General features: G+C 55.3%; 3 protein-coding genes across 5 annotated transcripts; 2 read left to right on the top strand and 1 right to left on the bottom strand.

The window, feature by feature from the left end:
• Positions 1-3,375: 3,375 nt before the first annotated feature.
• Positions 3,376-4,070, top strand: TMEM262 (transmembrane protein 262). 2 transcript variants are annotated; one of them, XM_045485882.1, is made up of 3 exons: positions 3,376-3,591; positions 3,711-3,810; positions 3,918-4,070. In XM_045485882.1, exons 1-3 carry the CDS (start codon positions 3,430-3,432, stop codon positions 3,992-3,994), a joined length of 339 nt encoding a protein of 112 aa, XP_045341838.1. In that variant the 5' UTR covers positions 3,376-3,429; the 3' UTR covers positions 3,995-4,070. The 2 variants fall into 2 exon arrangements, with proteins under 2 accessions (XP_045341838.1, XP_045341836.1); XM_045485880.1 differs by having other exon boundaries at positions 3,376-3,603.
• Positions 4,041-8,375, bottom strand: ZFPL1 (zinc finger protein like 1). Its single transcript, XM_045485879.1, has 8 exons — positions 8,178-8,375; positions 7,752-7,861; positions 7,348-7,459; positions 5,776-5,969; positions 5,595-5,667; positions 5,375-5,521; positions 5,002-5,125; positions 4,041-4,494 (listed from the first exon to the last, which is right to left on the bottom strand). The coding sequence occupies exons 2-8, from the start codon at positions 7,851-7,853 to the stop codon at positions 4,308-4,310; spliced, it is 939 nt and encodes a 312-aa protein (XP_045341835.1). The 5' UTR covers positions 7,854-7,861; positions 8,178-8,375; the 3' UTR covers positions 4,041-4,307.
• A 65-nt stretch (positions 8,376-8,440) lies between these two features.
• On the top strand, positions 8,441-20,811 carry CDCA5 (cell division cycle associated 5). 2 transcript variants are annotated; one of them, XM_045485877.1, is made up of 10 exons: positions 8,441-8,609; positions 8,824-8,918; positions 8,997-9,062; positions 9,142-9,177; positions 12,775-13,209; positions 18,490-18,603; positions 18,813-18,919; positions 19,109-19,207; positions 20,177-20,243; positions 20,394-20,811. In XM_045485877.1, exons 1-10 carry the CDS (start codon positions 8,564-8,566, stop codon positions 20,571-20,573), a joined length of 1,245 nt encoding a protein of 414 aa, XP_045341833.1. In that variant the 5' UTR covers positions 8,441-8,563; the 3' UTR covers positions 20,574-20,811. The 2 variants fall into 2 exon arrangements, with proteins under 2 accessions (XP_045341833.1, XP_045341834.1); XM_045485878.1 differs by lacking the exons at positions 18,490-18,603; positions 18,813-18,919; positions 19,109-19,207; positions 20,177-20,243; positions 20,394-20,811 and adding an exon at positions 13,395-14,977 and having other exon boundaries at positions 8,447-8,609.
• Positions 20,812-24,643: the final 3,832 nt, after the last annotated feature.

Here is a 24,643-nt window from a genome sequence, read left to right as displayed (position 1 = left end):
CCGCGCACCCTTGCGGGCAAGGACCCCCGGAATATGGGGACGGAGCTCCCGCCGCGGAGCCAGAGAGCGTGTGACGGACATCCTGGCACTGGCTCCTTACCTGGGCGGCGGCCGCTCCGTTTCCCCCATTCCTAAACTTGGGGGACAGACTTCACAGTGGGGTTGCGAGTATTAAATACCCGCACAAGAGGACAGGTAATGGCTTGAAGTTCAGACTGAGATCACGATGAGCTTTAACGGAGAAAACGACTTCACGTCGTGGTCCTTGGAACATTACTTATGATGGGCTGTGGTGGGCTCGCGGCGGGGAGGAGAGGGCAGGGGAAGTGTTGGAAGGGAACTCACCTTGCAGGGGTCTTGCGGGCCCAACGCATCCTACCATGTGTTTTCATATGGCCCGCGAGCTCAGAGTGTTGTTTTTTGTTTTCACTGGTTTTAAAAAATTAAGACTGATGTTTGATGATACATGAAAATTATTTAAGTTCATATAATCAGGCTAGATCTTAAAAGTTCTCGTCATGAGAAAAAATGTGTCGCTATGTGCCGGCTGTTAACTAGACTTAACTGTGATCCGTTTGAAAATATACACAAATAGCGAATCATTGTGTTGTACGCTTGAAACTAACGAAGTTATGTGACATATTCCAGTGTCTATAGTTTTTTAAAATATCTACTTATTTTGGGGAGAGCACAAGCGGGGGAGGGCAAGAGAGGGGGACAGAGGATCCGAAGTGGGCTCTGCACTGACAGGCCAAGAGCAGAGAGCCTGATGTGGGTGGGGCTCAAACTCACCAACTGGAAGATGGTGACCTGAGCTGATGTCACTCAACCAACTGAGCCACCCAGGTGCCCCATCTAGTGTCTGTAGTTTTATTTCAACACCAGCCATGACCAGTTGTTTACATTTTATTTATGCCCATTTTTGCACGACAACAGCAGAGTTGAGTAGTTGCATCAGAGGCTATATGGCTGGCAAAACCTAGAACGTTTACCATCTGGTCCTTTCAAGGAAGTTTGCTGACCCCTGAAATCTATATTCAGAAGGATGTGCAGAGGCTGTTTAAAAAAACACAGTGTCAGGGGCACCTGGGTGGCTCAGTCGGTTAAGTGTCTGACTTTGGCTCAGGTCATGATCTCGTGGTCCGTGAGTTCGAGCCCTGCGTGGGGCTCTGTGCCGAGCTTCGAGCCTGGAGCCTGCTTCGGATTCTGTGTTTCCCTCTCTCTCTGTTCCTCCCCTGCTCTCCTTCCCTCTCTCTCTCAAAAATAAATAAACATTTAAAAAATATTTTAAAAAATACAGTGTCGGCCTCTGAAGCTATAATCTTAAGAAAATGAAGAAAAGAGTATAAAGATTTAGATCTACTCCAAGAAGTCTATAAACTTAAAAAAAAATAGGTTGCAGAACACTGGTGAGAAAAATTACCCAAAATTTGGAAATAAGACCCAAAATGCAACATGTCCTTCCAGTGCCATAGCCATCCAAGGACTATTTAAATCCCCATAGGGATGAACATTTGATTTTGCTATTTACCACTAAGTGTTCAGATGCAGATATTACAAGTAGATATTGTGCAGACAGATACAAAACATTTATATCCAGTAGAAAAAATAACTTCCAAAGTTGTATTTCTTATCGCCCTATAGGACATGAACCAGTTTTGTGTCTAATCTAGAATCACACTCTAACATTCCTCTTTAAATGCCTATCAATATCCAGCTCCCCAAGACGTATTACCACCTTACTGAGGGGGAACCCCTCACTGATGGGTTAATACAGCTTGGTTACATGTTCATTCCAGATCTAGCATCGGACTTTTAACATTTTGAAGATTATACTCTGACAATACATACGCTGTGAGTCTCTACATATTTTTTAAATTATGCATGTATATGCACATGTACGCACATGTAGTTACATCAAGAAGGGACCCAAAAGGGGCGCCTGGGTGGCTCAGGTGGCTAAGCGTCTGACTTCGGCTCAGGTCATGATCTCACGGTTTGTGAGTTCGAGCCCCGCATCGGGCTCTGTGCGGACAGCTCAGAGCCTGGAGCCTGCTTCGTATTCTGTGCTGTCTCTCTATCTCTGCCCCTCCGCTACTCGCACTGTCTTTTCTCCCTCTCAAAAATAAACATTAAAAAAAAATTTTTTTAAGGACACGGAGCCAGAAACCCTAATGCATAAAAGCTCATGTGTATTCACCAGAGAACCGAGATGCAAACTATTGTTTCAGCAGTGGGCCCGTGGCTGGGCCCTGGGTGTCACCCCTGTGATGTGTCAGAACGGGGGGTCTCAGGGACGGTTGTGATTAAGGACACTGGGCAAGCATGGTGTGGCAGGAGACTTTGGGTCTTGGCCAGACCTTGAACCTTACTTCTGGGGCAGAGAGACAGGAAGGAGGCCATGGGGGTGGCCAAGTTCGTGTTGTCCTTCTACTTTAGTTCCTGGGAGTGTTCATGTCCCTCCACACCATTTCTGCCCGTTTTTCTGGATTCTGTGGTTGAGAGTCCTGGAGTTTTCACCTCTGACACGTATGGAGGAAATGTTTTCTTCTTGCGTGGAAGTGTCCCTGCCCACTTAGTCGCAGTACTGGATCTTAGTCTCAGTACTGACTCCTTCACTCATGGCCGTGAGCACTTGGGCCGGCACTTCCTCTCTCTACCTCGAACTTGTGCACAAAACAGGATTTATGCCACGTGTCTCACCTGGGACTCCGGGAAAGGACAGAGATGACGGGGGTGAAAGTGCTGCGTGCTTGAAGGTGGCAGAGAAGGGCAAGCTGGTCAGCATCAGGCCCCTGAAGAAGAGGATGGAAGAGCCGGGGAAGGTGCCAGAACAGTTATGGCCACTCTCTCACCTCTTCCCTTCCCTTCGTTCCTCCCCATTAGGGGATGGAGCAGATACTTGGGGCTTGCAATTCAGCCCAGGCCTCCTCACCTGGGAATGCCCTCCGGCTGCCCTTCTGGGGCCTAGTCTCTTGTTGGCCGAAGACTTGCTGCGGACCTGCGACATGCCCTTCCGCCGTTCCGAGCCCCGGCTCTGTACAAGTACCCACGCTGCCTCCTCTGTGGCACTGTCGAGGGGACTCAGCGAGAAGGTACGCAGAAGCGTACACGGTGCGCGGGCAAGATGACACGGGACACTGTCCCTTCATCAACCCGATGAAGCCAACAGGCTCCTGCTGGCCTGCACCTGTCACCCTCCAACCTCCCTTAACTTGGGAGCTCCCCTGGCCCCTCATGAACCACTCCTCTATTGGCTGGAACCAGCCTGGATTCTAGAATCTTGTCCCCTCCAATGTCCTTGTGGCCCTGGAACCCCACCGCTATTCCAAACTGTGCACTCTAGAAAGGGAAGGGCCAGCTGCTTCTCCTGGACAGTGTCGGCTTGCTCAACTCCGCCGTCTGACTGGAGTCTACGCTGCCGCCAGGATGCGGTGGCGGGACCGGCTGGCTGTGCTCTTCTTTCCAGAAGGCATGATGCTCACTGTGGCCTCACTGATGCTCTTCCTCGTACACCTGAGTGTCTTTGCCAGCGACGTGCACAACTTCTGTGTCACCCACCACTACGACCGCATGAGCTTCCACTACACGGTTGTCCTGATGGTAGACCGGGGCCGGGGCTCAAGGGCGTGGTCGGGGGAGGCCCAGGGGCTGATGGAAACCCCGCTGTTGTCTCAGGGGGCCACTCTCCCACCGGATGGGGCCTACAGTTCTCCCAGGTGATCGGCATCTGCTGGGCCGCCATGGGGTCACTCTACGCGGAGATGGCACATAACAAGTTTCTTCGGTGCTTTTCCCTGACCATCCTGAGTGAGTGGGGGTGGGGGCTGGGCTAAGGGGGAAGGGGAGCTTTGGATCCCTGAGACCTGGCAAAGAGCAGGCAGGGAATGCTGAGGGGGGCTCTCTCCTCTGCCCAGTGCTAAATGGAGCCATGTTCTTCAACCGCCTGTCTCTGGAGTTTCTGGCCATCCAATACCGGGAGGAGAGTCACTGAGGCCAGAGGACCAGGCCGAGAAGGGGGAAGGAAAAGGAGGCTTCAGTGTTTTAATAAAGTCTGTCATTTATTTCCACCAGTCATCTCCTTCGTGGGGAGGAGGGTGGGAGGCTGGAGACCCAGGGTAAGCAGGTCAAGACAAACGTTTGAACTGCAGGGGCCCCAAGCCCAGCCAGCAGCCACTCTAGTGGACTTGGCTGGGCCTGGGATCTTAGTGTCTCAAGCTTGAAGGAGAGGAGCGGAGAAAAAAAGCCCCCAGACCTCCCCACCTCAGGCCCCCAGGTCCTAGGCTGGCCCAGCTCCAAGCAAGGGCTCAGGAGGGTCCCACACGGATGTGAGGGTTCATGAGCGGGTCCAAGTTGGGATCGCTGTCAGCTGCAGCTCGGCCCAGGCGAGACATGAGGGCAAGGAGAGCCAGGAAGCCCAGAAGCCCCAGGAGCAGCAGCAGCCCTGCCCGCTGGAGCAGGGTCAGCGGCCGCTTACGAGACCCAGCCCGGCTCCTAGGGGGACGAGGGGAAAGTCAGGTCAGGTCCCCAATCCCGGACGGCCCCTCAGCCCGGAGAGGAACCCCAGTCACGACACTTGTCTTCTGGCCCTAGGGCCACCATTCCTGAGCTTTGTTTCTTCATGTGTGCAGGGTCAACCCTGCACCTGCCCATTACACAGGTGACTGTGCAGCTCAAACCAGCTGAGGCAACAACTTGTTCTGGAAACTGGAATGTGTCAGGCATGGTAGACTCACTAAGGTCAGGTGGTGCCAGAGCAGGAAGGGGCCTCAAAGAGCCCAAGTTCAAGCCCCAGATACCTAACGGGCAAGGAAACAGCCGGCGAGTAGAGCAGACCCAAGACTCCTACTGCCAAGCTGCGGCCTCCCTGCACAGCCCAACACGAGGTGTCACTGCCCAGAACAGGCCCCTTTTGCCATGAAACCATCACGCCCAGGGCCTCTGGCTCTCACTTCCTCCCCTCCCCCTTCCTGCCATGCTGCCCCACCTGACCCTGTGTACCTGAGCAGCTGGGCCAGCCAGCCCAGGGCAGGCCGGCGACGGTACTTGTCATCATCACAATCCCCGTGGAGGCCCGGTGAGCGGTCATCGTCCCGCGTGTCATACACCTTCCTTGGGGCTGAGGCTGCAGGGGCAGAGCCACTGGTATCCACAGGCTCAGAGAAACTGGCCTGCAGCAGGGTGGGGGGTGGGGAGGGCAGGAGCTCCTTGCCCTCTCAGCCTGACAGAATGTCTCAGAATCGTGGGGAGGTGATGGCCATGTAAGAGTGAGAGGGGAGGGCCCCCCCGGGGGGGACTCTGGAACCCTGAGCTCCTTACAAGCCAGCCCACTCCCTTTCTATCCTCCTCTAGACTGGACAGTGCCCCGGCTCACCGTGAGTCAAGGGCTCAGGGTTGCCCATGTGGATCACCGTGTGCTGCTCGGGCCGGCTCGGGGAAGCGGGGGGCCGGGGGACTTGGCTGTAGAAGGCTGGGGCGGCGGAAGCGCTGGCAATCTCCTCTCGTTCTGGGGCACCACTGGCTATGGCAAGAAGAGAGCTGTCAGCAGAGCGGGGAGGCGAGGGCCCCCAAAGGCAGTGCGGGCCACCGCTTACCATTAAAACTAGACCAGTCGGAGAAGTCAGAGGTGTTGACGGGCTCGGGTTCCGGGCTCACCACTTCATCGATCTGGAGGAAGGAGCCTGTGTCATCGGCCTGCCTAATTATGTCCCTCCCCACCCATCTGGCCCAGGTGGCACCCAGGGCAGATGGTCAGACAGACAGACAGATTCTCACCAGAGGAAGGCCCAGTCCTGCTCGGGCCCAGTTGACCGTGGCCAGCTTCTCTCTCAGTGCAGAAGCCACAGGGCCAGCCAGGTTGGTCGGGGGGAAGATGGGGCCACTGCAGCTGGGGCACTGGTAGCCAGCAGGCGCTGTGTTTCGGGGTAGCTGGGCAGCACGTTCGTTGAGGCAAGCCCAGTGGAAGAGGTCTTAGGGCCCATGAGATAGGGGAGGAGAGGCAAGAGGAAGAAGACACTTAGGACCCCTAGCCCAGCAACAGCCCCCAGCCTGCTCTAGGGACATAGGCGCACATACACCTAAGCCTGCAGCCTTCCTGTCCTCACTTAGGTCCATTTCAGCAGTGTCGCCTAAGACTTGAGCCTTCTTGGTCACCACTGACCCAGTCAAGGTAGATGCTACCAAGATCCCCAGCCCACTAGGAGGGAGAAGCCCACCAGGGTGGGAAGAAGATGCCAGCGACCCTTAAAGTGAGTCCTCTCTGAACCTGCACTGAACACAAGATCCTCGGGCTAACAGCTAATCAAGAACAGTTTCAGAAGAAGTTCCTAAACACACACAGGCACAGGGATGCATGCACACACCCACGGACACGAATGTACGCGTGCTTGTACACCTACAGTCAAACACAAGTACCGTCCCCTGTATCTATACTCGTGGGCACACTAACTCGCACACGTACACATCTATACATTCACGTTTGCTAAAATTCAAGCACTGTCACCCACACATACTCCTGCCACCCCACAATGCACCTGTGTTCGTATGTTCACACGATTTACCCGTTTACTCGTCTCCAAGTACTAAGGAACCCGTTAACACATGTAAAAACATAACCCACGTTAAATTCATGGATATAGATACACACATACACACAACGAGAAATACATACACGGAGATCTCTTGCACTCGCTCCTTCAAAAAAGTGGAACTAAGACTCCTACACCACAGTCAGGTCAAGGTCACGACACATGTGACTGCTGACTTCTTTTTGCTGATTTACTGTGGGAAACTCTCTTCCTCTCTCCCTTCAGCTCACTGTTGGTCCAGCCAGCTACTGCCCACAGTCATGATGATAACCATAAGTTTGACCGACTCTCCTTCAATCCTCAAAACGGGCAGATAAGCAACAAAGAGCTTTAGGGGCGCCTGGGTGGCTCAGTCGGTTAAGCGTCCAGCTCTTGACCCTGGCTCAGATCATGACCTCACGGGTTCGTGAGTTCAAGCCCCGAATTGGGGGACATCAGTGTGGAGCCCGCCTGGGATTCTCCTCTCCCTCTCTGTCGCTTCCCCACTCTCGCACGCTCTCTCTCAGAATGAATAAACTTAAAAAACGAGAAACAAAAAAAAAACACCTAGGAGCTTTAATTTTTAGGGCAAAACACTGAGGTCTAGAAAGGGAAAATGACTTGTTTGAGCTCGCATAGCAGGTAAATAATGTAGCAGGGCTAGAATTTTGGGCTCCAGCCTCCCAAGCTTGGGAGGGGGTGATTTCCATTGCCCTGCTGCTTAGAGAGGCCCTGGAAACTGGTCACCAAGCTGATCCCTCCCAAGGCGCTCAGGCCTCACCATAACAGACGAGACGGGTCGTCTCCCGGTTGGCCAAGGGTATGTTGCACAGTCGGCAATTTGGATTGTAGTCGCTATCTTGGAGCCACTGCAGATAGGACTGGACGATGCACTGCAGAGGGAGAGAGAGGTCACAACTGGGGCCCATCTTCTCAAGGCCCAGCTGCTGGTCTCTCATCACAAAGGAGAATCTTCCTTTCTTTTGTCCAATCAATAAACATTTATTGAGCCCACAGTGTGCTAGAGTCTGTCTTAAGGGCTGGGGATAGAGCCGAGAACAAAATAAACCAAGTTCCTCCCCTCCTGGAGCTTCCATTCCAGCCCTGGCCCTTCAGAGATTTGGAGAAAACCAATACTGCCTGCCCACCCAGTGCCCTGCTCAGCGGCTCCCATGAAGGACACACCTTGGCGTGATTGGCTACCAGGCAGTGCTCGCAGACGTTGACCCGGTGTTCGAAGCAGAACAGATTGGTCACCTTCCTCTTGGGGCACTTGCAAAGTCCCATATTCGACCCTGAGAAAGGAGTCTGAGTTAACAGAGAATTCTGTTGTCCGCCACTACGAACTCACAAGCCCAGATGGTTTCCACTCTGAACTCCTCTAGACACCTCTCATTATCGCCCCAACCCCCAATTCCTGCCCACTGCCCCGCTACATCCCTGGCCACGCCCCCTGAACAAATCCCGCCTCTAGTGACCCCCCATTACTCCTGGATCCCGCCCCCCGCCACGTCCCTCCATCAGCGTCTCTCCGATACCAGCAGCCCCACCCCCAGGGGCTCCGCCTGAGCCCCACCCCCTCCAAGCCCCGCCCCCACGTTCAATACAGACCCCGCTCTTCGTGTTCCCGAACGACCGCCGCACCGGTCCCGACAGGCGCGAGAGCTGGTCCGAGGCGCAGAAGGACAGACACCGCGCTCAGCCGAGCTCTGCGCTCTCTACACCGGACCGCTCTGATTATCCCTCCGCTGCCACGTCTCTTCCGGGTGCGGCGCGCTCTGATGACGCTAGCGTGCCACTGGCCCCGCCCCTGCTGACGCTAGACGTGAAGACGCCTGAAGAGGTGAAAACTGAGCACGGCGGCCCTCCCCCCTTGCGTCACTTCCGCTTCCTCCCAGCCAGGCGGGTAATTCGAACGTTTCTGTCTCCGTCGGCCCTCCGGGTTGGCGCGAGCCCTGGCGGCGGAGACCGTGGCGGAGATCGAGACCAAGGCTAATATGTCCGAGAGACGAACGCGGTCCGGAGGGGCCGCCCAACGCTCCGGTGAGCGGAAAGCGCGCGGGAGCCTGGGGCCGAGCCGTTTGAGGGACGGAGCCCCGTGAGGAAGGCCCTCCCCCCACCGCTCTAGGAGGCTCCTTCCCGGGAAGAAGCCCCAAAGGGCTTGTTTGGGAACTTTCTCTCGCCCTCTCCTGAACTTGTTCTCTAGACTCTGAGGTTTAGAGTCCTCCCCTACCTCCTAACATTTTTCTCTTCCCAGGGCCCAGGACCCCGTCTTCTACTCAGTCTCCGCGGAGGTCCCAGCGGAAATCAGGCCCTGATCTCCCCAGCACCCTCCCTGAAATCTGGCCCAAGGTGAGCCCGGGATTCCTCAGTTTCTGCCTCGGAGGCCGGTGGAGTAATGTGTAGTTCATGTTCCCTCCTGTTTTCCAGGCATCCCCTGCCGCTCCTGTCAGAAAGCCCATCGTTTTGAAGAAGATCGTAGCCCATACCGTAAAGGTGAGGGCTAACAGAAGGGTTGTGGGTTGGGAGCCAAAATTGGGGGTGGCTAAGTGATCAGTTATTACTGTCTCCACAGACCCCATCTGTGCACACGCCTCGAAGGAGCCCAAGGGTGAGTTCATTTTCATCTGCTTAGTTGAGTGGGCAGCACTCTAGAAATGGGGCAGGGCATACTGGCTGCTCCCATCTGCCCAGGTAGCTGTTTTGAGGTACAGATCTTCCTCCCGTTAGGACGGGGTTACATCCTAATAAACCTATCGTAAGTTGAAAATATCCTAAGCCAGAAATGCATTTAATACACGTAATCCTTGGAACGTCATAGTTTGGCGAAGCTTGCCTTAAACGGGCTCAGAACACTTACGTTAGCGCGCCGTTGGGTAAACCATCTAACACGAAGCCTATCTATAACAAAGAGTTGGATACCATTTAATTTCTTGAGTTCTGTATGAAAGTGAACAACGGGATGGTTGTACGTTCTATCCATTGTTTACCCTCCGTGATCGCGTATCGGGAACTGCCTGACGAGAGAGTATCTTACCACGTATCACTAGCCTGGGAAAAGATCAAAGTTTGAAATGTGATCTCTGCTGAATGTGTATCAGTTTTGCGCGGTAATGAAGTTGAAGAATTTTGAGTCCAACCATCAGTAAGTTGGGAACCATGTGTATTTGGAAACAGTTTGCCTTTGGAAACCTACATACATCGCCCGTTTTGCGCACTCCGTGTGGACTTAATAATACGTTGTGGTCTTGTGGCGTTCTAATAGTCTGTATTGTTTTCCTTGAAGAACTGAGCTGTGTCCCAACTCTTCCTCCTCCTTTCCAGTCTGTCTGCTCTGTTTGTGAGTACTGGTTGTTGTAAGAGAAACGTACAGCATTTGTACTGGTTTAGCAGGAGTTACTAAGGGCGTTTCATTACCAGAAAACCTGTGCCTGGGGATACAATAAGTGGAAAACGCTAGCTGCCTTTTAGGAGCACACGGAACTCCCAGTCAAGTGGGGAGAAAGACCGATGAGCAAGCGATAGTAGCCTAGTGTGCCGAGAACTGCAATAAGAAAAGTACTAGAGGTCAGGAAGGCACCTAACCCAGACTAGCTGTCCCTGCAGATTGTGTCACAGAAGACGGAAGGTTTCAACTGAGTCTTTAAATTTTTTTTTTTTTTCAACGTTTATTTATTTTTGGGACAGAGAGAGACAGAGCATGAACGGGGGAGGGGCAGAGAGAGAGGGAGACACAGAATCGGAAACAGGCTCCAGGCTCCGAGCCATCAGCCCAGAGCCCGACGCAGGGCTCGAACTCCCGGACCGCGAGATCGTGACCTGGCTGAAGTCGGGCGCTTAACCGACTGCGCCACCCAGGCGCCCCTCAACTGAGTCTTTAAAGACAGTAGTGTTTGGGCACAGGAAGCTGTGTTTGCCAAGACCTCTAATTCACAAAATCCCGAGGCGCGCAGAAGGGCAGCTTGCTCAGTGTGCCTTTGGCGATCTTGTTAGGGGATGGAACAGGCTAAGGCAGAGCCGTTCCTGAAGCAGGAAAGCCACACTCGGGAGCTTGGGCCCCATCCTTGGCACCGCAGGAGCCTTTGGGGAGTCGGTAGTCCCCGAGGCATGCTGGCGTGTTTCACAAAAATCCCTCTTGGGTCCGGGTGGAGACCGGGTTGGAAAAAGCCTGCTGCTGGGGACCCGAGGCCAGGTAGGAGGACTTGACTGAAGTGATATGGTGGGGGCCTGAAGGAAGGGAAGGGCGAAGTGATACTCTGCCCCTCGGCTCCCCACGTGACCATCCCATCACACAGGACTCGGCTTAAAGGACACCTCCTGGAAGCCTTCCCTGACCACTTGCACCCTGTCGCTGTTGTGTTTCTCTTCGTAGTTCTCGTTAGGCCTTACAGATACCTGAGAATATTTGCGTGTGGTCTTGAGGGCGGGGACTTCTGCCTCCCCGTGGTAATCCCTCATTCTTGTTGGTTGAATGATAGGTTGATGATACACTGATCAAAACTGCAAGGATTTGGACGGCTGTTTGGCTGTAGGGGACGAGGAGGAAGTAGTCTACGGTGACCCCCATTTTGTTCGGCATCCCCCCTTTTTTTCAGTTTATTTGAGAGACAGTGCAAGTGGGGGAGAGGCAGAGAGAGAAGCGGGGAGAGAGAGAGGGGGAGAGCACGCACGCACAAGAATCTCAAGCACGCTCTGTGCTGACAGTGTGGAGCCCAAAGCAGGGCTTGATCTCACCAACCATGAGATCATGACCTGAGCCGAAATCAAGAGTCGGATGCGGGGCGCCTGAGTGGCCCAGTCGGTTGAGCGACTGACTTCACCTTAGGTCATGATCTCGTGGCTTGTGGGTTCAAGCCCAGCGTTGGGCTCTGTGCTGACAGCCTGGAGCCTGCTTCGGCTCCACTCGTGTGCTCATGCGTGCTCTCTCTCTCTCTCTCTCTCTCAATAATAAACATTAAATAAGAGTCGAGTGCTTAACTGACTGAGCCACCCAGGCACCCATATTCAGCATCCCCTTTACTAAGACTCCTGGGGCAGATTTCTAGTGCTTGTAGCTAGGAAGTATCTCTCTTGATAACCAACATACTTCTGTTAGACCACAAGAGTGATGGAATTTGTCCTGTTTCCTACCTTGTCTTGGCTGCCAGAAAGCTCAGTGTGGAATTTTGTGTACATTTGTTCAGTGAGCATTTATGGAATGCCTGCTGCACGCAGGGCTTTGCGGAAGGTGCTGGACGTAGGCAGGGTCACCCAGACGGACGAAGACCCCTTGCTGTCAAGAACCTCATATTCCAGTTGGGGTGATGGTTGACCAGTGAACAAGCCAAAATCCGAGAGTGGTGGCTGCCAGACGAGATAGGTCAGGGTGGCAGCAGTAAATAGCAGTGGTAGGAGGGGCTGGTCTCTGCTTTATGGTAAGAAATACCTTCTCTGAGGAAGCCGCGTTTGAGCTGAGAATAGAATTTTTAAGGAGCCAACGCGTGGACCTCTCTTTTTTTTCTCTCTTGATTATTTTAAGTTTATTTCTTTATTTTGAAGAAGGAGAGGGGCAGAGAGAATTCCAAGCAGGCTCCACCTACTTAAAATTCCAACCCACCCCCAGTCCTATCTTGTCCTGTTTTTTTTTTTTCCGAAGCGCTTAGTACTTCTGACGTGCTACATGATTTTTCCCTGTTCATTAGCTCTGTCTTCCTCCCATGGGAACGGAAGCCCCATGGAGACCGGGCTTTCTCTGTTCTACTCCCTGTTCTCCCGGTGCCTAGAACGGGGCCCGTGACCAATAGGTACTTACTGACTGGATGCACATTTTAGGAAAACCCTTGCCAGCTGTGTGACATATAGACCACAGAGGGCACAGGCAGAAGCAGGAAGAGAGGTCAAGAGGTTACTGCACTGGTCAGGACGACCCGTGATGGACGCCTGCATCAGTAGAGGTTGGCCAGCTTCTGGTCGCGTGTTGTTTGGAGACAGAGCCGACAACACCAAGTGGTGATAAGTCCTCTTGCGTTACAGAAGTGGACTCAGAAGCGATGGCAGATTGTTCTTCCCCTTCCCAAATTTGTCTCAAGGTCTGACTTGTTGCTCGTCCTGTCTTTTCCTTTATAAGTGTTCTATGCGTCTTTCCACACTGAATCTCCTCGGACCTTTCTGGAAGTAAGTAATAACAGCTAAGTAACAAGGAGTTGTTCTCTCCTCTGCCCTGGTACAGATTGCTTTTTTCTTGGAGAAGGAAAACAACCCTTCTAGCAAGGAGCCTGCTAGGGAGGAGCCCTTCAAGACAAGCAGTGTCCCCATCACCCCCACCCCTACTCCTGTGCTGTGCCCCCTGAATGTCGAGTCCAACTCCAGGGAAGACCTGGACGCCAGAGACTTGGAAATGTCTAAGAAAGTCAGGCGCTCCTACAGCCGGCTGGAGACCCTCGGCTCTGCCTCCACCTCCACCCCAGGCCGCCGGTCTTGCTTTGGCTTCGAGGGCTTGCTGGGGTCAGAAGACTTGGCCAGAGTCTCACCTGTGAGGTGTTCAAAGTTAACCGAAGTCCCCAGGGTCCCTGTGAAGCCCTGGGCCCCAGATACCACTCTCCCCGGAATCTCTCCACCTGCTGTGAAAGAGAAACGAAAGAAAAAGAAGGTTCCGGAGATCCTGGTGAGTGAGGGGCAGGGCATTTCCTCTGCTGGCACACGGGACACACTGGGAGACATGCCGGGACTCAGGCTGGCCTGGGGCTCAGCACCTGCAGGGTATAGGTAGAAATGCCCTGGCCAACGTGCCCCTTTCCTCACTCACCTGTCCCCGCCCCCCCCCCCCCCCCCCCATTTCTCTTCCTCTAGAAATCAGAGCTGGATGAATGGGCTGCAGCCATGAATGCCGAGTTCGAAGCTGCTGAGCAGTTTGATCTCCTGGTTGAATGAGATGTCGTGGGGGCCGTATTCTCCCCTCCCTTGTACATAGCTCCTCCTCCCTGCAGAGAAGACACTTGGGGTCCCCTCCCCTGGTCTTGTTACCTGTGCATGTGCCGTCACCACACAAAGCCTGTCCTCCTCTGAAAGCTTGTGCAGCGGCGACAGCATCTCAGGAAACGTACTGCTGTCCCATGTCTATTCTGACCCACCGGCCTCTCCTTCCCTCCCAGGGGAGTCCAGCCAGTTTCCACACCAGGGAGTAGAGATTACTGGCACAGCCAGAGGAGGTGAAAGGCTGGGGTTGCAGGTGAGAGAGGCCCTGGGCCGCTGTGGGGGATTGAGGCTGCTCTGCATCAGCCGCACCGAGCCTCAGGCATCCCCCCACCCTGCATCGTCTTCTCCTGGGGGCTTGGTTTCCGGCCACGAGCCCATCTGCGTCAAGAAGCTTGGGCTCCCTCTCAGATTCTGTGGAGGGTCCAGGAGAGAATTCTGAGGAAGAAGCTGGACACTGTAGAGTTTTACATTGTGAAGGAGGGAGGGAAGCTTCGGTTGGGTCTGAGACCATAGCTCTTGCTATGAAAGCTGTTCTGTAGGTCTGCTCTGCTGCTGAGATTGTTCAGTTAAATGCCAGGCTGCTGGGGGCCAGGAGGGTGCGTTTCTCGGTGTGGCCATTAGGTGCCACAGGTACTGAGGCCCGGGCCTCGGGGACGCCTGCACAGGGCCGGGAAGGGGCTGTGGTGGGAGGTGCCCTTATCGTCGCTTAGCCTGTTTCTTACAAAACGAAGTGCAGAGTCTACTCCACTGTAGAGGGAAAACGGGGTCAAGCAATCCGAATCCTAGTCCCGCTAGCGTTTTGCAGCTACACCCATCAAGTTCTAGGAGGTGCCTTTTCACCTGCCAGAAAGGGACAAGGGTCAGGGGCAGTTTTAGCTTCCTTAGTGCCTGCTCACACGAGAACACTGCCTGACGAGATGTTAGGAGCAGATGGGGCGCGCGAGCGTGGGTGTGTTGTCTCATTGTTTCTGGGGGGCGCTGCTCCCCTGCTTCTCTTGGTTCGGTGCTGGTAAAGAGCATGCTCTCAGAGGCTGCCCTCCCACGACTTCTGCCATACGTCTTCTGACGTTTACGGGGCCGTGGAGGTAGAGGGGAGATGCACACATGCTGGGTTAGGGTACTTGATGATCCGGCGCGGGCCCGGTGGGCACCAGTGAAAGCCCTCAAAAGGCCTGGGAATCCCGGGCTTCCTGTTCAACGCTTCGTGCTTCGTCAGACCCTGCAAGCAAGCCCCCTTGCTCGGACGGGCCCGGACGCTCCAGAGCTGGACAGCTAAAGAATTCTTGTCCTCACTGGCTGGTGGAGTGGAACATGTGGGAAGTGTCTTAGCAGAGTCGAGAGTGGCCAGGTGCTGTGCTGATGGCATCGTCGCAAATTCTCGCTGTCCCTGAAAAACTAAGACTAGAGTTTAAGGGGAAATTGTGTTGTCGTTTTAATAAAAAGATTTTTTTTGATTACAAAGTTTCTGCTCATTCGTAGACTGCTGTTTTTATAGAGGCAGAGGCGAGGGTGGGAGGCCCAGGAAGCCAAGCCTTCTTTGACCTGTGTCACCAGGGTTGTCCCCTTGTGCAGGGGACTACCAGCCTGGCCTCTGGTGGCCCCGTGATCACTGCTCTGCTCTCACGTTTGTTTTTTTCTATCCAGTCGAGAACAGGCCCTTCAAGGCAAGACTTGCTTCTTCAAGGCAGGGCTGCCTGGAAAGGGGGCCTCCAGGGAGCCCCAGCCCCTCCAGTCCCAGGAGGAAAGAGGTGGGGCTGCTAAGAGCTTCACCCGGTGCCTGGGGACCCGCTCCTCACAGAAGCCGGCCTCTGTTCCCCTGTGAGGCTCCTGCGAAGGAGCCAGCTTCTCACACTGGCCCAGCCGCCGTGCCCTACGACAGTAGGGGCAGAGCCTCCTGGGGGCTAGTCAAAGATACAGGTTCAGTTCACCCATCCAGCTCAAGGACACCCAGGGACGCGTGTGCCGCTTGATGGCCTGTGGCGCGAACTAGTCTCCCAGCTCCTCTTTATACTTGTCCTTGCCTCCTGGCCCTTAGAACAAATTAAGGTCTTTAACTCCTTAAATTCAGGGTGCCTGGGTGGCTCAGTTGGTTAAGCATCCGACTTCAGCTCAGGTCATGATCTCACTGTGAGTTCAAGCCCCGTGTTGGGCTCTTTGCTGTCAAGGGGCCCGGGGGGTCATCTGCAACTCTGTGCTCACCCTCGCCCCATCCCATCAGCCCTAACCTCAGCCTCCCTCTGTCCCAAGGCCATTGGACAGCACTGGCCCGGCAGGTCTAGTTCCTTTTAACCCCTCACTTCCAAACTCCACACTGGGGCCAGACTCAGTTTCCTAGAAGACAAAAATAGCCCGTCTCTCCCTTGCTTAAAGCCCTTTACACAACTCCACTTCTGAGATTAACACCGAAAAGAATGGAAAGTAGGGTCTCGAAGGGATAAAAGATAATCATTCGTACAGACCATTGAGAGGCTGGCTTTTGTGGTGTCACAGCGTCTCCTGCACTTGTTCCCCGGTATCCACACAGTGTAGACACTTGGCAGGGGGGTCAATTGCGCCTGCCTCTCCACTCCCAAGGCCCTTGGCTTCCCGCCACCCCCCACCCCCCTCCCCGTGTCTCCTCGTCCCCCCCCCCACTCCTACTTACGGCCCGGACGACCCACAGACACACAAAGGTCTCTCCGTGCCTCCTTGTCACCTGGGGGCCACAGCCCAGGCCAGCTCACACTGTGCCCTGGTGGGAGTGCCCTTCAGCACCGGCCTGCCCAAGCCGCTCCCTCTTTTGGATCGCTCTCCCCGTGCCAAGATACCCCATTTCCTATGGACAATCAAGCATCACGTTCACGGCAGAATCTAGCTGGAGCTTTGAACCAAATGTGTGGCTCCCTTCTTTCGTGGCCGGGGCTGTCTACAGGCTTCTGTTATGGCACATCTCCCTGTGCTGCGCTCACCTGGGAACCTGGGACCTTCCCTAGCCCCGGGGGCTTTTCCTGGGCAGAACCTGATCACCTATCTGTGTGCTCTCGGAACCCTGCCGAGACCTGTCCCACAGGAAGCAGCTCGTCACAGTTTACTGGGGACCACTAACTGCAGAGTAAGCTGCGTTCTGTCACGTTCATGCCACTGATTACTGACCTTTTCTTATACTTGGGCCCTTGAGGCTGCTTCCAGTTTTGCTCTTTGGTATAAATCGGCTACTCTGTGTAAATTATTTTTTATTTCCATGGGAGTCGTGTCTTTAAGCCTCATTACCAAAGCAACCTTACCAGGGGCAAAGGTCCCGGCTAGTTTTGTAGATCTTGTTATAGGCTGCCAACTTCCCCCAGGACACAAATCAAACCCAGTGACAGAGCTACCCGCTTGGGAGTGCTGGTATGACTTTGGAGAGTTACAGGAACTCCTGCAGGATATTGCCAGCCACGAAGGTTCTGTTTACATCATGTGGACAGGAATTATAATATTTTAGGCCACCTGGAAAGGCTCAATGTACGGCAGAGAGGACTTCACATAGGATCCCTGCCACAACCCATGGGCCTGTCAAAAGCCCAGACGGAGCTCGGTATGAAGGACACACGGGAGGTCACTATTTGCCTTCTCATTGGATTGTCTTCTATCACTAGGCCAGCCGAGGTGCAAGATTCTGGAAAATCTGAAAGTGAAAAATGGCGACAATTCCATCTATTGACTGAAGACTTTCTGTCACCTGGGGGCGGGGGGCGCCTGGGTGATTCAGTTGAGCATCCGACTTCGGCTCAGATCATGATCTTAGGGTTCGTGAGTTCGAGCCCCGCATCGGGCTCTCTGCTGTCAGCACAGAGCCCGTCTCCCTCTCTCTGTGCTCCCCCGATCGCATTCTCTCTCTCTCTCTCTCAAAAATAAACACTGAAAAAAATATATTTAAAGACTTCCTGTCACTTGGGGAGAAGCTGCTAGTCACATCACTTCGTAGAGACAGATGCATATTTAGGCTCAGGGATGTGAACCCGTCCACGGGGGTCCCGGGGAGGTACATCTGCTCAGCAGAGAAAAGAGTGGGGTTCAGCTCAGATTACAGAGCAGGGAGGGAACAGGAGAGGGGTGAACAGCACGGGCAAGAGTGGCGGTGGGGGCAGCTCAGGCTGGTGTTGGGAAGTGAGGCTCCTGGCCGGTCTGAGCAGAGACCTGTTCGGGGACAGTGGCGTATTAAGGGGGTTGGAAACAGGGGTGTACATAAGAGAGGGTCTTGAATGCCACACCATTTGTTTCTCGGTGTCTCATTGATAGATGATTTCTATGCCTAAATCGGGAGGGATTCTCCACTTTTTTACAAGCTTCTATAGGATTCCTTTCAACAGGGTGCCCGTCACGCCCCCACCCCCTATACCTTGCATTTGCAAGGGTTCGGTTTCTAAAATATTACCAGCATGTAGCATGTTGCCAGATAAAATGCGGGTCACCTAGTAAAATTTGAATTTCAGATAAACCATGAATCATTTTTTAGTCTAAGTATTTCCCAAACACTGCGTGGGCCATACTTACGCTTTTAAAAGTATTTGGTTTCATCTGAGATTCAAATTTCACTGGTACCCTTCCTTGCGCTTTATTTGCTAAATGTGGTAATCCTAACTTTGAGGGGTCTGGTTTGCTAGACAGAACTGGTGGTAGAGGTTCTCCAGACCGGAGGCTACGTCAAGAAAACCAGACAAGGGGCGCCTGGGTGGCTCCGTCGGTTAAGCGTCCGATTTAGGCTCAGGTCATGATCTTGCGGTTCGTGGGTTCGAGCCCCGCATCAGGCTCTGGGCTGACAGCTCAGAGCCTGGAGCCTGCTTTCAGATTCTGTGCCTCCCTCTCTCCCTGTCCCTCCCCAGCTCCCTGTCTGCCTCTCTCAAAAATATATAAACAAATTAAAAAAAGAAAACCAGACAAGGCTGGAAAGGGGGAGACCAGCAGGATGGTGGACGTGCCTCACCAACCGGGCTTCTGTCTCCTTCAGTCTCTCAGGGGCAGACGAAGAGCCCACTCTACACCCGTGGTGAAGCCAGAGGTGCAGCCTGTTGAGAAGCAGGAGCCAGAAGACCCTCAGGTCTCCGGGGAGCCAGTCTTAGAGGTGACAGGAAGCACCAGGGCCTCCCAAGGCAGACGGCAGGGGTGGCAGGAAGGGTGGCAGGTGGCTGGAGAAATTCTTCCCCTGCCAGAGAGGAGCTCTGGACTGCCGGCCACCAGCCCCGCTGTCTTGCTCTATGGTGTGAGGGGACCCAGTCTCCCTGGCCGCCAGCCTTCTGCCCTTCAGTCACCATGGCACCTTCTCTGCCAAAGCCGTCTTCTTCAGAGCAACCGCGGAACTTGCAGCCAGAACCTCCCGTCACATTCCTGTTTATACTCCTGAGCACAGCGGAGCCCAAGGAGTCCAAAGACCCTGAGGGGTAAGGCTGAGTGAGTGTGTGCAGGGGAGGGAGGCAGAGGGTGCTTCTCTCTGTTAACATTCAGACCTGGGCCAGGACTCGGCCCTGGGATGCGCAGACCTGGGCCTGGGCCTGGGCCTGCCCCCCTCCCCAGACCCTCCCCCAGCCTCTAGACCCTCTGGTCCAACCCTTGCTGCGCACTCTTCCCAGGGACGCAGAGATCCAGGAGGACCAGTTCCTGGACAAGGAAGACTGGGGGGCCCGGCGGACCTCACAGGAAATCAGCCATTTACACAATGATTGCATGAGGTGAGCTGGGCCGGGGCAGGTGGGGGCGGGTGGGAGGACAGGGCCTCCCCCCCCCCCCCCCCCCCCCCCCGCTCCCTACTGAGGTCAGGGCCTCGGGCTTGACAGCGGTGGGTTTGCACCCTCGCGTGCCCCTCCTCCTTCCCCTCTTCTGCCTGCTCACCGTTCTGCACTGGATGACCTCCTCACTGGCCAGCAGGTCCCCTCCCTCCCCAGCATCGGTGCCTCCTTCTGTGTGAGCGGAACCTGCCCCACAGGTGCAGGAGGCGACCGCTCTTTCCCATCGGGCAACTGGGTGCCCACATGCCTGGTCAGCAAGGCTGCCTGCAAGGGGACCCCCACCTTTAACTGTCCAAGAACTTGAGGGAGCAGTTTGGTCTGTGGAGCAACGGGGGTGGGGCTCTGTTCTCTGGGTGCCAGGCTCTGGAGTCTGTGTAATTCCGCGGCCACTTGGCCCTCCGTGGTGATGCCAGGGTCAGACCTCTGCCTGGAGACAGAGGTTTGGGGGGTGGGGCAGGGGGACACATTCCCTCCGGGCTGCACGTGGGCTCCCATAGCAGAGATCCGAGGGGTGGGCACGTTGATTCATACCCAGAGCACTCGGGCCGGGCTACTTCCGGGGCCGACCCTCTTGCTGGCCTGGAACCACTCAGAATTCTGTCACGGTCCCCGCTGCAGCCCAACAGGCTGGGATGGCTAGCCTGTGGGACAGAGCAGCCGGCCCTTCTCCTGCTGGAGAAGAGGAAGACACACTCTGCATTTCGGTCTGGGTCTCCTGCTGTGAGTCACTGGGGGGGAGAGGAACCCGCCCCCGCCTCCGGCTTTGCCAGGACAAGAGGACCCTTGGTGAAACCCGTTCCCAGGTGGCCTTTCCAGGTCACACAGCCCAGGCAGGAGACGCGTGTTGGGCGCTGCGGGGAAGCTGCTTAGGACAAGAGCCTGGGGGCTGAAGCGGGTCCCTTTCCGTTCTAGACTTCGGGAGTCACTGAGCACCATCCAAGCAGACAACCTGGCCCTGGGGGAGAAGCTGCAAAGGCTGGTGAGCCCCTCAGCCCGGGACCCCCTTTCTTCGTTGTGCCTCCCCCTCCTCCCTGCCTCCCAGCCCAGCTAGAGGGCCTCATAGCGGGCCTCAAGACAGTCCTGTCCGGGGTCAGTACCCACCTCTGGGCCCTGCAACCTTTTGTTCCAGCTGAACTTGTCATATAAGAGCCTCCAGGAGGAAGCAGAGGCCCTCCAGGAGGAGGTGAAGGCCGTCCACGAGGGAGCCCAGGCCATCCAGGAGGGAACCCAGGCCGATCCGGAGGAGGCCCAGGCTGTCCCGGAGGATGCCCGGGCCGCCCAGGGGGTGGCGCTGTCCCCGCTGCCCTGACCGCACCCCTGTGGCACGCGGGGAGCAAGGGCAGGCCTTCCCAGCCGCTCACTCAGCTCCCCGTGCCTGTAGCAACCCAGCTCCCAGGAGACAGCACTCGTCCTGCAACCTGGTGCTTCCGCCACCCACAGACACCAGCGTCAGCCCTGGCCAGGCCCGAGGCTGGAAACTGGTCGTCTCCCCGGGAAGACGTTCCAGCAGCTCCTCTGCAGGTCCCAGCAATAAACTTCTCCGAAGTGGAGCAGCCACTCCCCGCGTGTTTGTGGGCCCTGGGAATCAGGTAGGGTGGGAGGTCACCAGCTCCAAAATGAGCTTGGTCCCTGGGCCCCCTCTGAGACACCCCCCACCCCCGGCCTTGGTTCCCTGGCCCTGAACTCCCATCACCCCGGAAGAGGTTCCAGGCCTGGTGGTGTCAGCCTCAAGGGCAATGTCCCCGTGATAAGCACTGGGGTGGGACTAGAAGGCCCCCCTCACCCAAGGATGGAGGCCAGGTCTAACTCCAAAGGGCAGAAAGAGACTAGGGAAGGGCTGGAAGAGCCACTACCCACCTTGCGACCTCGGATAAGTCTCTTCTCCTTTATAAGTCCAATCATGGGCAGGGGTGGCGGCTGGTAGTGGGAGCTCCGCAGGGGTCCAACACCTGACACTCGTGAGACCTCTTGCCCTACACCCATGGGACTCTTCCTCCCCTGGCTGCGGCTGGCTGCCTTCCTGTATGACAGGAGCATGGTTCGGTTTGGTTTGGTGTTCAGACTCCTTAAAGAGGGGCGCCTGGGTGGCTCAGTTGGTTGATTTTAGCTCAAGTTCCTGGGATCGAGCCCGGAAGTCGGGCTCTGCGCTGGCAGTGCAGAGCCTGCCTGGGATGCTCTCTCCCTCTCTCTGCCCCTCCTGCGTGCTGTCTGTCTCTCTCAAAAATAAATAAACTTATTTAAAAAAAAGAGAAAAACAACTCCTTAAGGAGGAAGAGGACAGAGCCAGCAAGATTGATGAGGTTTTTGGGGTGACTGTGGGGCTTGTGGGGTCCGGAGCCGACGACCAAGAAAGACAGGACCCGTGGGCAGGAAGAGCTGCCCCGGGACCCTGAAAAGAGACTGGTTAAAGTCCAGGGGAAGTTTCCAGTGAGATTTTCATATGCTAAAGACTCAAAGGATACCGGAGGCCTAGCTATTGTCAAGCTAAGGCGGTTTTCTCTCCAGCAAATCATCAGCATTAAGCCCGTAAGGAGTTTCTGGAGAAACGTTTTACTCTGCTGCCTCAAGTATTTATTTGTCAGTGGGCTGCTGGTTAGAAGGAAATTGAGTTCTAGCTGCCATTTCTTTCTGCCTTTGTTCCCCACCTCACTATGGAGGGGTGAGGGAGACTTTTAGGTCCTTCGGGACTATGATCCCTGTCAGTTAACCATCCGTTTTTCCCCTTTCCTTTGTTCTCGGGCAGCCAGGAGTGCCCAAGGAATGTCACACAAGTCCCACCTTGGTGGGGGAGGGGGGTGTTTGCGGCCTGTCAGCTTGCCTCGTGCTCCCTGATCAAGATGACGAAACCAGTTTAAAGGAGGATACAAAGGAGGATACAAGAAATCGACACGTGTGTGTGTGTGTGTGTGTGTGTGTGTGTGTGTGGTCAATGGGGGAAACAGGAGGAATCCTGAAATAAGATTGCTATTGTTAAATTAGATCAATATTGGTCAATATCCTATAGAACAGTATTTTTCAGGGGCACCCAGGGGGGTTCAGTCAGGCGTCTGACTTCGGTTCAGGTCATGATCTCAGTTTGTGAGTTCGAGCCCCGTGTCGGGCTCTGTGCCGACAGCCTGGAGCCTGCTTCTGATTCTGTGTGTGTCTCTCTCTCCCAAAAATAAATATTAAAAAAAAAAAAGAGCAATGTTTTTCAAAGCCCCATGACCCCTAAGGGTGATAAAATGTACTGGGCAGAAATTCTCTAGTATGACACGAAAGGACTGGGGCCGTCTTTCTGCCTCATACCCCCTGCAGGGAACACTAACCAAGAGGATGGAAATTCAGGTTTGCGGCCCCTCTTCAGACCTAGTTTGACTTACACCAGCCACGGAGGGATCACACCCAGGCCAGTAACTCCCGACAGATTTGATTAGTGAAGGTTTGATTTGATCAGAGCTGAGCTGAGCTCTGACCTAGCAGCCGCCTCCTCCAGGACTCCACCCTCAGGGCCTGGATGGTTCTAGGAGTCCGAGGCGCCCCCCGCCCCCCACTTCCTGACCAGTTCTTGAAGGCGGCCCAGCTGTTACAAAACAGCAATCCTGCCATTTTCCTGAAGGGAATCATCTGATGCTCAGACGGCTGTTGGACCGGAAGCATGGTCCCCTTTGAGCCTGCTTCCCCCCGAAAGCCTCCAGCATCTCAGCCCGGGAAAGCAAAGGTATGCGGCTACGTGAACACTGCAGGAAAGGAGTCGGTCACAGAGCCCTCTCTGCCCATTTGTCTCCAAACCACAGAAGAGCTGACAGCTGCCCCGGAGGCCCCAGCATTGTCCTGCCCTGAGCTCCGTCCCTACAGCCGCTCCTGCTGACACAGCAAGACAGCAAGGCAGGGAGGCCTTCCCAAGGAGGGGGTCCCACAGCACAGCCATGTGGGCCCCGGGGGATTCCCGGGTCTTTTAACACACACACACACACACACACACACACTACTGTGCCATTCACAAGCTGTGCCCCCCCATCGTCCGGGCCTCTCTGTCTTCAAGGCACTGAGGCTGGGTTGGCAAACCAGCCTCCTGCGTCCCCGTGATTCCGCCTTGTGAGGAGAATGGGATGCCCCTCTCCGCCTGGAGCCTGAGAGGTGGTGTAGCTTTGGAGAGAAGAGGTCCTTCCTGCTCCCGGGTTCTAATCTCAGCTCCGGCAATATGCCCACTTCAGAGGCCCCCACGAGGACTGGTGACCCGGTGCGGGCTCGGGGAGTTGTTAGCATGCAGCGAGGGTTGGCAAGTAGCCTACTTCCGGTGCATCTACCCACGCCTCCGACGTGGCTTCGGGGGCCCCGTGGAAGCAGGGTGGAGTGGGGTACCCCAGCAGGCTCCCAACTCCCACCCCACCTGAAGGGGCTGCTATTCCTGCCTGTGAGGGTGGCTCGATCCCGCGGCCCAGCAGCAGCACCCTCTGGAAACATCCCGCCCTGGAGGACTGTTAGATCCCACATCCCCGTCTCACGAGGGCACTTGTGTCATGCAGGCCCCCGCCCGTGGCCACCTCAGCGATCCCACTGGGGCTCATTCAGATGGGGTCTGTTTCCCAGGGGTTCTGAGCCCACCTTTTGTATCCCTTGGGGTTGCCCCGGGCCCCCTGCGTTCTGCTCCTTAAATCCCAGATAGCTGGGCCATGAATGCCCGACGCTGAGGAGGTGCGCTGGTCCAAGGCGGCTTTCCATCCATTCGACAGGCATGTGCTGAGTGCCTCCTACGTACCAGGCTCTGTTCTGGGCTCCGGAGACTCAGCGAGGGTGATTCAATGAGATTCAGTGAGGGCGAAGCTTCCATCCGGGAGCGGGGAAGGGCGAGCAGGCCAGGACCAGGGAAAGACAACGGGACTGCTGGGCAGTGCTGAGATCCTGCCGGAGGTTTGGGCTCATAAAGGTAAAGCAAGACCAGTGAGGTCACGTGATTCTGCAGGCCCATTCAGGGTCAAGGGTACAGGTGCAGAGTGGGCAGAGCGCCAGGTTTTTTTTCCCCAGCGAATGTGACGAAAGCAGAAGAGGAAGCCGGTGGTGGAGAGGCTTTGTAAGGGGCTGGGCGAGGCCAGGAGGGAGGAGAGGGAAAGTGGGAAGAGCTGGCACCAATGGATCAGGGGTCCTGGAGGGACAGGAGAACTCCTGCAGGCAGCAGGATCAACAACTGAGGTGGGAAAATAAAGAGAACGCGGTAGCTACCTTAAGTGGTTCCATCAACACCACAATCCAAAATGTTCAGGGAGGGGCCACACCAGCCACGGAGCCAAGATGGGGAAAGGAAAATTGGCCAGGTTTACATCCGGTGCAGAATGCAGCGTAGACACCAGCTGACTCCAACAGCCTGAGCTGGGGTTCTCAGATGGCACACAGAGATGT

The sequence above is a fragment of the Leopardus geoffroyi genome, chromosome D1 (assembly GCF_018350155.1).
Source record: "Leopardus geoffroyi isolate Oge1 chromosome D1, O.geoffroyi_Oge1_pat1.0, whole genome shotgun sequence".
Lineage (NCBI taxonomy): Eukaryota > Metazoa > Chordata > Mammalia > Carnivora > Felidae > Leopardus > Leopardus geoffroyi.
The sequence above is the reverse complement of the archived record's forward strand: the minus strand, read 5'-3'. Positions and strand labels throughout refer to the sequence as shown.

Coding starts and splice junctions, on each gene's coding strand:
- CDCA5 (XM_045485877.1), top strand. CDS start 8,564: ATGTCCGAGAGACGAACGCGGTCCGGAGGGGCCGCCCAACGCTCCG. Junction 9,063..9,141: donor TCGTAGCCCATACCGTAAAG/GTGAGGGCTAAC, acceptor CTGTCTCCACAG/ACCCCATCTGTGCACACGCC. Junction 13,210..18,489: donor AGAAGGTTCCGGAGATCCTG/GTGAGTGAGGGG, acceptor TGTCTCCTTCAG/TCTCTCAGGGGCAGACGAAG.
- ZFPL1 (XM_045485879.1), bottom strand. CDS start 7,853: ATGGGACTTTGCAAGTGCCCCAAGAGGAAGGTGACCAATCTGTTCTGC. Junction 7,460..7,751: donor TGGTAGCCAATCACGCCAAG/GTGTGTCCTTCA, acceptor CTCCCTCTGCAG/TGCATCGTCCAGTCCTATCT. Junction 5,126..5,374: donor CCCTGAGCCCTTGACTCACG/GTGAGCCGGGGC, acceptor CTGCCCCTGCAG/CCTCAGCCCCAAGGAAGGTG.
- TMEM262 (XM_045485880.1), top strand. CDS start 3,430: ATGCGGTGGCGGGACCGGCTGGCTGTGCTCTTCTTTCCAGAAGGCATG. Junction 3,604..3,710: donor ACTACACGGTTGTCCTGATG/GTAGACCGGGGC, acceptor TGGGGCCTACAG/TTCTCCCAGGTGATCGGCAT. Junction 3,811..3,917: donor CTTTTCCCTGACCATCCTGA/GTGAGTGGGGGT, acceptor TCCTCTGCCCAG/TGCTAAATGGAGCCATGTTC.